This window comes from Saccopteryx bilineata, chromosome 8 (assembly GCF_036850765.1).
Source record: "Saccopteryx bilineata isolate mSacBil1 chromosome 8, mSacBil1_pri_phased_curated, whole genome shotgun sequence".
NCBI classification, from domain to species: domain Eukaryota; kingdom Metazoa; phylum Chordata; class Mammalia; order Chiroptera; family Emballonuridae; genus Saccopteryx; species Saccopteryx bilineata.
In genome coordinates, this window is record NC_089497.1 from 41,768,929 (window position 1) to 41,781,463 (window position 12,535).

General features: G+C 38.3%; 1 protein-coding gene across 2 annotated transcripts in view; it reads right to left on the reverse strand.

Moving 5' to 3' along the window:
• Positions 1 to 8,351, reverse strand: part of LOC136311847 (cell surface glycoprotein CD200 receptor 1-like) — a 46,274-nt gene extending 37,923 nt beyond the window's left edge. For both annotated transcript variants that reach the window (XM_066241152.1, XM_066241151.1), the window contains exon 1: positions 8,071 to 8,351. In XM_066241152.1, coding sequence (XP_066097249.1) covers positions 8,071 to 8,137 — 67 coding nt within the window. In that variant the 5' untranslated portion in view covers positions 8,138 to 8,351. The remainder of the gene's footprint in view (positions 1 to 8,070) is intronic.
• Positions 8,352 to 12,535: the final 4,184 nt, after the last annotated feature.

Genomic DNA, 12,535 nt, shown 5'->3' on the forward strand with positions numbered 1-12,535 from the left:
TAATTTTTATTTCCCCCTGTTCCCCTCCCTGTAAAACCCTGGCTGCATCAAAAGACAAGATGGGTTTTTGAAGATAGAAGTCCCCCCTCTTTTCAGGTGGCCAGTATTTGAATAAACTTTTTCTCACCAGCACTTGTGTCACAAGTTTGGCTTCTGTGGACAGAAGGCAGTTGGACCTGTGACACTGCTGTTTTTTCCATCCCAGTGGCCGCTGTCATTTCAAGTGCATCACATCTAAAAATCATATTCAATAGATTTTCCCACATATACTTGCCACCTCTATCTTTCCTGTTATTTTTGCTGCTATGGAGGAATTTCATAGGGCTTTATTGGCCTGTGTACAAAATGAAAGTTTTCAATTTGAAGGTTTCTAAACGGTTTTTCGGAGAGCTCTCTACTTCTCAATAGTTTCACACATTTCCTTCACTTTACAAATGAGGAAAAGAGAGTAAGCAATTTCTTAAGATGACACTGTTAGTGGTTAAAATTACATCTCATGACATGCTCCTAAACACAACAAAGACATATATAAGAATCTAAAAATAGGAAAAGAGGGATGAAATTTTATTGAGGAAGTGAAAAACACCAAAACAGTCAATGCAGGAATTAAATTTAAAAAGCAAAAAGGCATTTAATGATATAATGCATTCAATCTCAATGTCCAAAGATGGTATAATCAACCAAATCAATATCGGTTGGTAAAAGCCCAATGATATTAAAAATACATGGATTTAAAGATAATCCCACTTCTTTTAATGCAAAATTAGCTTTTACATATAACAACTATAAATTCTGGTCAAAATATAAAAATGAAACTATATGAAGTCACTGAAAAGTGAAAAAAAGCAAGAAGATTCTTGAAGAAAGTCAATCCTTGGAAGAAGGTGAACCCATTTTTAACACTTTTAGTCTCAGGAAAGTCTGTAATTGGAACCACACTGAACAACAAAGAACTCTAAAGAAACCCACAGTTTTCTGATGAATATGAGAACAAATTTTGAGGCATCCATCCTTGGTCTGTGGATATAGAGAGAGGGAGAGAAAGAGAAAAGGAGTTCCAAATTTTGTGTGTAAACCCTAACAACATATATTTGGCTGACTCTAAGCCACACATGGGAGGGTACACTTGAAGCCAACTAGCTAAAAGTAAAAGCACTTCAATTTAAGACACTTCCCTGGGGACGTCTTAGCCATTTGAGTCCAACCAAGTTAAATATTTTCTGGGGGAATAAATCAATAAGCAATAAAGCAAAATCCAGAGTTTCTTTTTCTTTTTTTTTTCTGAAGTTGAAAACGGGAGGCAGTCAGACAGACTCCCGCATGCACCCGACCGGGATCCACCCAGCATGTCCACCAGGGGGTGATGCTCTGCCCATATGGGGCGACGCTCTGCCGCAATCAGAGCCATTCTAGCGCCTGAGGCAGAGGCCACAAAGCCATCCTTAGTGCCTGGGGCCAACTTTGCTCCAATGGAGCCTTGGCTGAGGCAGAGGAAGAGAGAGACAGAGAGGAAGGAGAGGGGGAGGGTGGAGAAGCAGATGGGCACTTCTCCTGTGTGCCCTGGCCAGGAATCAAACCTGGGACTCCTGCACGCCAAGCTGACACTCTACTACTGAGCTAACCAGCCAGGGCCTCCAGAATTTCTATAATGCAATATTCAATACCTAAATAAAATTGTTATATACACAGAACTAGGGAAATGTGGTTTATTATGGGAGAAAACATTAAAAGGATACCAAACTTAAGGTGACACAGATGTTGGAATTATCAGACAAGGACCTTAAAGCAGATATTAAATTATGCTCAGTGATGTAAAGGAAAATATGCTCACAATAATAAGACAGAGAAATCACAATAGAGAAAATTAAATTGGTTAAAAGATAAATTAAAATTCTAAAATTAAAAATACAACATCTAAAAAAAAACCTTCCCTGGATAGGCTTAACAGATAAATGCCGATGAGGTTAAAATTTTTTGCAAAATTGAAATACATCAATAGTAATGATCCAATCTGATAAAAGAGAGAAAAAGAGATTTAAATTAATAATATCCACAGAAACCAGTAATTAATTAGCAAAAGTTCTTTTGAACATATGTATAACTTGAGTTCTAGAAGAAGAAGAGAGAGAAAGTTCTCAGAAAATTTATTTAAAGAAATAGTAATTGAAAATTTTCTAAAATTTGTTGAAAATAACAAATTTATAGATTCAAGGCCCTGGTTGGTGGCTCAGTGGATAGAGCATTGACTTGGCATATGGATGTTCTGGGTTTAATTCCCAGTCAGGGCACACAAAAGAAGCAACCATCTGCTTCTCTCTTCCTCCCACTCCCCTTATCTCTTTTTTCCCCTCCCATACTCAGTGGCTCAATTGGTTCAAGCAACACCCTCGGTACTGAGGATAGTTTGGTTGGTCCAAAGTCAGACTTGGGTGCTAAAAATAGCATGATTGATTCAAACATCGGCCCTAGATGGAGATTGACAGGTGGATCTCGGTTGGGGCACATGCAGGATTCTGTCTCTTTATCTTCCATCCTCTCATAAATAATAAATAAATAAATAAGCAGATTCAAGAATCTAAGTAATCTCCAAGTAGGATAAATATTAAAATAACCATACACAGACAAATAATATACACTAAAACATAACAACAGTAAAGAGAAAATCTTAAAAACCATCAGAGAAAAATGACTGATTATTTTAAGAGAAACAATAATTTGAGTGTTTGCTGACTTCTCATTAGAAATGGTGCTGAAAAATAGAAGTCAACCCCAAATTCCATATCCAGCAAAAATATGCTTCAAGAACTAGGCATTTTTAGATAAAAGAAAGCTGGAAGAATTCCTCACCAGCAGGCCTGTATTACTAATAAGGAAATTATTTAAGCTGAAGGAAAATAATACCAGACAAACTCATAAATTTAGGAAAGAATAAAGAGCGTGGAAATAACAGTGATGGTGGAGATAATATATGCACTCAGAATCTCCTTCAAGTAATAACTTTTTGCTGTTACTGCTAGGAGCACTATCTGCAGACAGCCTTCAGTTCTCAGCATCTTCGGAGATCAACTCAATTACTTTGCCCAAAATCATGCACTTCTCAAGGCATCCCACATTCAATGACTGATTGAGATGAAGGTAGAAAGGCCTAACCATGTTGATTCAATGAAGGGCCTCTCTTAGATCATTTTAACTCCACGGCTCCCCATGGGGATCACATGAAGACATCAAGGGTTGAGATTGCAGATGGAATTGTTTGCAAACTTGCCCTTCCTTCCAGGTGTTTCTTCCAACAGTCCTCCCTAATAAACATTCTCTACTCAAAACTCTATCTCAGAGTCTGATTCCTGGAGGGCCTCCAACAGCATCAGCAACTTAAAAAAACAGATAGTTTTAAAGGAAACAGTTTGCTTCTAAAACCTTCCAGTCCTGTTTCTGTTACTTTCTATACTGCTTTACTTAAACACAAATAAGATTTTGATCTTAAGATTGTTTCTAGGTGTTTTGGACAGACAGGGCAGATAAACTCTAGCTAAGAAAACTTCAAAATTGATTGCTTAGTGTTCGTGCATGAAAAACGTTGTTTCTTCCTGGAAATAATTAACTAATTGTGACACTTACACAAATTGTTTTATAACATCCAAACCTATCTAATAACCACAGATCTTCTCCCTAATCTTATTCGAAGTTATCAAACATGTCACTGATAACAAAGAGGAAAGTGCATCATCAATGGTTACTGAAATTCTGTCACTGTGCAGACTGATTTTTCAGATACAACATAAAACAAAATGACAACTAAGGTTATTTTGTTAACTAGCATCATTAACTGAAATATTCATGACCTTATTGGGAGGCAGTTTATCTACTGTGGAACTGTTTCATCTCATTTCTATTCTCAACCTATTAGCATCCCTATATCTAACTTCTCATCTTATTCCTCAATTTCAGAAAAGATTTCCTCTTCTTATTTAAGGCTAGAAACTCTCCTCCCCTCTTTTTTCACATCTTACTCTCTATTATTGAGAGGAGAGACATAATTATTGCTCCTAGGACCAAATACAAAAATATCTGGTGCTTATTCTACTATTTTTTATCTCTATGAGGACCCTCTTTGTGGGATCCTCCACTCTATGAATGATTCACACATCCCAGGTTGTGCTGTATTTCCAGGTACTTACAAGAATTCTCTTGCTAGTTTTCCTCCTTCCCTGTACTGAATTTAATATCTTCCTCTGCAAAGAAATGCCCCTTCTCAGCCACTAATGTCTCACAGCAGAATCAAGAGACTTTCTAAAATGGAACCCAAGGGTAAGAGCTCTTGAATCTTGTTGCAAAATAAATCTTTTACTAAGTGCCACTTCCACAAAAAGGAACACTGCTGCATTGTTAGTCTCTAAACATACTGCTTTAGTATATTATTCTCTTATTCACAAAACTGCTGATGGCTTCTCAATGCCTACTGCAAAGTATTCAAGTTCCTTTGTTTAGCTATCTAGAATTCCCAAAATTCAGCCTTATTTCTTCTGATCATGTAATACACAATCTCCATTCCTTCAGATGAGAGTTCTTTCTCTCCCAAACCACCTTGATTTTGTTATTGCTGCACATCTGCTCTTCCCTGTTTGTACCTCTTCCATTCCCCATCGATTCAAACCTATCATTCAAGGCCCTCCTCACGACCCATCTCCTCCATAAAGCCTTTGACAACTCCACCCCACTGTAATTTCTCCCATCTTTGGATTTTTACTAGATTCATAGACAATTTCAAGGCTGACTGATTTAAAATGCTCTCATAAGTTGTCATTTTAACTTGATTTTCCTAATTTAGTTTGCTAACAACTTTTAGGCACTGTTCACAGACACACATCACCTATACACACCCAGTGTTCTTAACACTGACTTTTGATTAACTTATTAATTGCTTAAGCACAGATATTTAGAGAAAACACACCTAAAATTACTAGAAAATGTATATTCGCTACTAGCACAAACTAGAAAAGTATTTGAGGACTGAAATTAATAAGGGCAAACCCCTTCTTTTTCACAACTGCTTTTTTTTTAATGTCATATGATTTCACAATTGCTTTTACTCTGTTGTTCATCTTCTGCAAATTTGCTGCAGCTACTGAAAGCCCTGTCTTGATTTTATCTGCTCTTCCTGTTACTGCCCGCCCCCTAGTGGAACATAATGAAAATGGTCAAAATTAGCCCAAGGGACAAAAATAAAGTGGAGAATTCCTTTTCAGTAACTAATCCGTAATTTCAGCATCAGTGACATTTATCAAAGGTAGAATCAGGCCCTGGCCAGTTGGCTCAATGGTAGAGCATCGGCCTGGCGTGCGGGGGACCTGGGTTTGATTCCCGGCCAGGGCACATAGGAGAAGCGCCCATTTGCTTCTCCACCTCCCCCCCCCTCCTTCCTCTCTGTCTCTCTCTTCCCCTCCTGCAGCCGAGGCTCCATTGGAGCAAAGATGGCCCGGGCGCTGGGGATGGCTCCTTGGCCTCTGCCCCAGGCGCTAGAGTGGCTCTGGTCACGGCAGAGCGACGCCCCGGAGGGGCAGAGCATCGCCCCCTGGTGGGCAGAGCCGGGTGGATCCCGGTCGGGCGCATGCGGGAGTCTGTCTGACTGTCTCTCCCCGTTTCCAGCTTCAGAAAAATACAAAAAAAAAAAGGTAGAATCATAGTGATAGAAATAGCAAAATATAATTTGAACACACACACAAGAAAAAACCTGGAAGATAATTGGTTAAAATAAGGAGGAAGAAGTGGTGTGGGTGAAGGGACTACAGAGAATGGAGACCAGACACAGAGGTGCGAGCATGCTCTGCGGAGGACCACTTAACATGTTTTCATCTTTCCCTTCAGAATTTTCAGAATAAACTTTATCTACCAACTACCTCACTGCTTGAATTTATAAACAAATGACTAAAGATAGAGTAAATACATTTCTTTAAGTGCTATGTTTTACATTGAAGACATTAGCTCCCTTGCTTATTTGTGTTTCTCTTATATATTAAAGTGAGTTATTTATGTTTGGCAATATTAATAACAAAGCAGGACTAGTAATAAAGACAAATTCATGCTCCAGGTGACTTGCTTCTCATTGTTCTAAATTATTTCATGGTAAATTTTTTATGCCAAATCACTGCATGTAATTTTCTTTCCTGTATCTTGATTCCAAGCATTTTGATAACTTTATACTAATATAAGCAGACTTCAGAGCTCTGATATACATAGTGTACCTTATTTGTGTTTAGAAATAGTTTTAAATTTCAAACCTTTAAATCATTAAAATTTGAAATTATTAATTATATTTTAATCTTTTGGGGGAATGAAATATTTAATATATAGCTAGCAGACACTATTATATCAGTGTCAGGTGTACAGCATAGTGATTTGACACTTGCACGCCTTACAGTGCGTTCACACACTAAGTATAGTGACAATCTGTCACCATGCAAAGTCATCACACTATTACTGACTATGTTTTCATCTCGATGGTATTTCCTTTATTCAAGTGCAAGTTGACATAAATGGCTTCCATGCCGAGTTGAGTCTTGTACAAGTTTCTGTACGAGCTTTCCTCAACGAGATCTCAACTACTGAAAGATTCAGATCATTGGATAATATTTTTATATTATTTAAAAAATTAACTTTAACATGGTGACATTGGTCAATAAGAGTACATAGATTTCAGGTAAACATTTCTATAGCATTTGAACTGTTGATTATGTTGTATACCCATCACCCAAAGTCAAATCATTTTCTGTCACCTTATATTTGTCCCTCTTTACACCCTTCCCCACCCGGTCCCCATCCCCCTTACCCAAGTCCCTCTCCCCCTGGTATTCAGTTTACTTGTATCTATGACTGGATCACTTTTTATGAGTAAATATTCCACTGTTTATAACCAATATAGGCTTAACAATTTTTTTCAGTGCTGCAACAGTGGTTCTCTTTAGTGAAAATATAATGCCTAAATATTGAAGAAAACTACCTATAAAGTGTTTAGTGATGCTTAAAGATGTGCCCTGGTGTGACTCTGCCACATACTGGTAGTGTTGGACCAATCATTTCACCTCTCTATACCTCAGTTTCTACCTTTGTAAAATGGAGAAATGTCTGTGCCTGTTTCACTGGGCTGCTGTGCAGATCATGGGAGAAAAAGTATGTGAAAATTTTTCACAGAAAGGTACAGTAGTATAACATGGTCATTTTGTGTGTGCTCACCAGTAAGATTATCAGGTGAAAAGACACTTTTTGTTAGAAGACAGGTAATATTTTTAAGTCATTCATATGAGAAAAAATATATACCTTTTCTTTTTTCAGTTATCAGATTATAAATTTTAAAACAAACTACACATTTTCCTTGCCACTGCTCCCATTTACTAAAAGTGAAACCTGAAAACACCCTCCTACATCAACTCCTACAACCCTCTATAGTGAAACCAGGACACCCCCACAATAGTCCCACGTTCTCTACAACACCTACAGGAATCTAGACATCAAAGACTGTGTCCTCTAACACAGAAAGCATCTTTTTACAGTCTGCACATCTTAAAAGTAAAGACAGACATATATCAGAGATGCACCACCAAACTCTGGGTATATTATACTTTAAAAAACAGATAGTCATAGAAAGTGGTAAAAACCAATCAACTTTCTTAATTTAAGCTGTTAACAGTATGGACCTATATGGGTTGGGGTTATTATTTGAATTTTTTAAAAAGGGAGAATAAGATAAAGAGAACCCAGATGACTTGAGTTGCTACTAGATGTTATTTAATTTATTCTGCCTCATTCAAAAAGGGGGGAGAAGATGAAATAAGGAAGCAAGGCAAATCATCCAGATGAGTATTCTGTAGTAGGATACAAAGTAAAATAAGTAGGACAAAGAGGTAAACAGAATAACAAAGTGAAACAAATCTGGGAGTAGCCCCATCTCCCACACCTTTGACCGCATTATCCTGTATTGCTCCATAAGAAAGGCAAAGAAGGCTAAAGAGACCCGAGACCAGGTTTCTCACCAGTCCTCCTCCCTTCACTCTCTCAATTCAAATTCAGACTTACCAGCCACCAAGATGACAGTCAAGATCAGTGGTAGCTGTAGGTCAGAAGCTCTCCAAGAGCAGGGCATTTCTGTCCTCTTGTTTTCTGCCCTTCACTCAGTCCTCCTCCTCACAGGTAGAAAAAAGGCTGGGGACATGGTGAGCCTGTCTCTTGTTGATTTCTCCGTGCTGAACCCTCTTAGCCCTTCAGCAGCGGGACGCTCCTTTCTTCCTGGCCCCTTCCTTCAACTCTATGTGTTTCAGACTGATTAGTAACTTGGAACAGAAGAAAGTCTTCTCTGGAACTTGACACAGCAATAGATTTCCTGTATGAAGCACTGAAGCAAAGACGGAGGAAGTGGATTGATTGAGTTACTTCTAGCTCATTGGTCCTCCTCTCACTTCTGCTGTACACAGATAAACTGCACAACAAGGCACTGAACATGCCCAAGATCAACAGATAGATATGTTTCAACTTAGATTAAAAAGCAGAACAGAATATTTATCTATTTTTGGCCTCTCCCTTTAAACTTCCCAGCCATGATAACTTTTAGAACCTTCCTCTAGGTGGAAGGGGTGGGCAGCCTCAGTAATAAAGTCTATAATAAAATATTTTTCCTTAAATATTCTTACATGAAACTCCTGTCCATAATATTTACAACTCTAGAGGCATCATAAGTTTATTACTTTCTCGTTGCTACTGTAACAAATTATCACAAACCCAGTGACTTAAAACAACACAAATGAATCTTGTAGTTCTAGAGGTCAGAAGTTCACAATGGATGCTATGGGGCTAAAATCAAAGTGTTGGGAGGGCTGTGTTCTTTCTGAGCACATGGAGAGAGTCTGTCCATTGACTTTCCCAGCTTCTAGAAGCCACCAGTATTCCTTCCGTTGAAGCTACATCATTCCCATCCCCTCTTCTGATGTAAGATTCTCTGATTGTAACTCTCCTTCTTCCCTCTTATAAAGGCCCCTGTGATTATATTGGATCATCCAGAAAATCCAGGATGATCTCCCTATCTCAGAATTCTTTTCCCTTGTAAATTTACTTAATTACATATTTCAAAGGTTAAGTCAGAGACTCTTGGTAGTGGATGCATTACTCTGTTAGAGCTTAGCACGTATTTCCACTCATTTTTACTTTTGAACAGTTAGCTAGGCTGATCGTTTGAACCAAATTCTAAACATTCATCTTTTGTTGTCACAGAGCCTATAATTGAGACATACAAAAAACAAAAACATCACCATCAACAAAAAAACCTTTGCCTTATTGTACTTTTTCATGTGAATTTAGATTATTTGGGGAAGGAAAGAAATCTTCTGTGTGCTAAGAATTTCATACCCCTAGGCAAAACTCTCCAGGAAGGGGAAGAAAATATTGCAAACAGGAAAACGACTAAACAACATGTATTTTTTTTCTTTTAAGTTAGCAGTTTCATCTTTCCTCTTGCCAAACAGTAACACACACACACACATATATATATATATATATATACTTAACTATATATATATATATGAAAAACTGTAAGCTATATACATAAACTATATATATATATAAACTATATATATATTCTTCTCCAGCCTTCCTTTCAGTGACTTAATTTTATTAACAGTAAAATGAAGTGCTTGAGGGCATGGACTATTTGAAGATATGAGCTATGTGACAATGGTGGACTAGAGCAAAACCAACTTCCCTGCTGTCTAATCTTGTACCAGGTGTTACAGAATCAATGATGAGATGTCATTTGAAACATAACATTCTGGTTTCCACCACACTGATGTTAAGCTTAACAGTAGTTGGGAGGATGAGTTTGATAATGGATGGATCCAGCCTTGAGTCTCTGCTGGGCAATTAGTAGTCTGATGACAGTAGGCAAGTTTCTTCATCAGCCCAGTAGCCTGTGTTTTCCACTTATATTATATTTACATGAGCGTTTTCTTATGTCATCAAAACTTCTTGGTGATTATTTATTTTAATGTCTGTGCAATAACAGCCAACACTAAAGCTCAGAAGGGACACAGGACCTGCTTAATGTCACAAAATGACTCAGTGACACAGCAGGGAGTAAAACTCACGTTTCATATTTGCTAGCCTACATTATTTCCACTCCTCTGGTTTGAAATTTCAGGCAACAGCTTTCATAGAAATACTGTCGTTCACTCGTCTCAGGTCAGACCACAATCTACAATCAGCAGTTTAAGAATCAAATGAGTGGTGTCAAAAACCATAGAATTCTCTGGCCCTGGCTGGTTGGCTCAGCAGTAGAGCGTCGGCCTGGCGTGCGGGAGACCCGGGTTCGATTCCCGGCCAGGGCACATAGGAGAGGCGCCCATTTGCTTCTCCACCCCTCACCCCTCCTTCCTCTCTGTCTCTCTCTTCCCCTCCCGCAGCTGAGGCTCCATGGGAGCAAAGATGGTCCCGGCGCTGGGGATGGCTCCTTGGCCTCTGCCCCAGGCGCTGGAGTGGCTCTGGTCGCAGCAGAGCGACGCCCCCTGGTGGGCAGAGCGTCGTGCGGGTGGATCCCGGTCGGGCGCTTGCGGGAGTCTGTCTGACTGTCTCTCCCCGTTTCCAGCTTCAGAAAAATAAAATAAATAAATAAATAAAACCCATAGAATTCTCAAAGTATATTCAGCAAGATGAGACTTCCACCTCCCATCCTTTATTGATTCCACCCCAACTTCACTCCCACAACCTCTTGACTCCTACCTTTACTTCTTAAGGAAAGTAGGTGTTTGGAAGAATAATAAAGGGATGAAGCATTTGTTAGCGTAAGCATCCACCAAAGATACGCTATGAAAGTCAATATAATAGGAGACAAAGATGATTGTCTAGTAAGTGCACACCTCTGAAAATTCTAAAGGACCCCGGTTCTCCTTAGCTGTGCACTTTGGGTTACCTGGACCCAAAAAGGCAGAGCACAAGAGCAAAACAAGACTAAGAGAAAGGGGCAGCACAAACCAGAAATCCAAAACATTACTCCACCAGTCTTTCAAATGCTCTTCAATACTACCAATTAAGAATCTGCACACATGCATGTATGTAATAGTGTATGCAGCCTTGCGTAACCTACAGAAAAGTCATCACTAAAGTATTTTCTCATTTTACTCTTTATAGCCATGTGTATTCCTCTACCCTGGACCCTGGAAACCACTATTAAATTCTTCAGGTTGTTTTGCTATTTTTTAATGCTACATAAATTAAATTAAACAGTAAAAAAAATTGGTACACACAAAAGAATAACAGAACGATCTTATTGCTGGTTACTATTGTGGTGGCCAAAATAAAAAGGGTTGGTAAGCTTTAGTCAGCTTTTAGTAAGTTAGAGCTGCTTAAGACATAATGCCCCCAATTTGCAGTAGATGTACTCAAAAATTGAATAATCTACCTATAAATGCTCTTGATGTAAATGTTTTCCAGTCAGGTGTATTTCTTTGTCTCCAATGTCAGATTCAGACTTAGCCATAACCTTAAAACAGTTCAAAAACACTGCTCTCTTGTCATTGATATGCCCCCTCCTCTTTTTGTAAAAGCTTTGTGTGGATCTTGAATATTTACTGCACAGACACTAATGACCTTTCATTCCTGACCTCTTGTTCTCCATTGGCTGTTTTTTCTCCTCCTAAATTTGAGTCTTGATTGCCTAGAAATCAAGTACTTGCCTGCCTCTAAAACCTTAGCTAAATTTTCTGGATGTATATCTCTGCAAAAATGGGCCAATACCTACTTGCCTTGTCATTTTTACTTTCTGCGAACTCTCTTAGGCATTTGGCTTGACTTTCTCTTCCATAGCATGCATACATATGCATATTGACACAAACACACAGCTAAACACTTGTCCCAAGCCCCTCAATCCACCCCGTCCTACTGCTGCACGAGTACTAATGTAATGAGTTTAAAGAGGTGGAAGAATAAACGCCTAACAGTATGAAGAATTTCAATGAACTCACATTCTACAACACTCCACTCTTTGTTTTACTTTCTTTCCTGCATTCATTGCACAATGATTAGAAATATGAGGCTAATGATTTACCACAGAAACACCTAATTCAACGACTGCATAAAACAGCTGCTCTCCTGGCCATGTCCTATATTCCTATTCTCCAATTCACTTCTCTACAATCTTCATAGACCCAAACTCTGAACACTCATCTGAAATCCTGGATCTCCTTCCATACACAATCTCTAAATGTACTAATGAGTGCTGTAACAGAACCTCACCAAATGTATATCTATTTTTTTTACCAACTATATCAATTATAATTATCTTGAATTTTTTGCTTTCAGTATATATAATACTTAATGCTATGTCACCTTTATAATTCTCCTTTAAGAGTTAGACAAAATATATATTAGATGACAGTTAATCATTATTTTTCAACATAAATTCACAGATTGTGAAAAACAAACAATTTAAAACTAGATGTTTGAAAACAAAATGTGTTTGATAGCAAATAAAAAGAAAATCCAGGGCAGAGAAATTTAA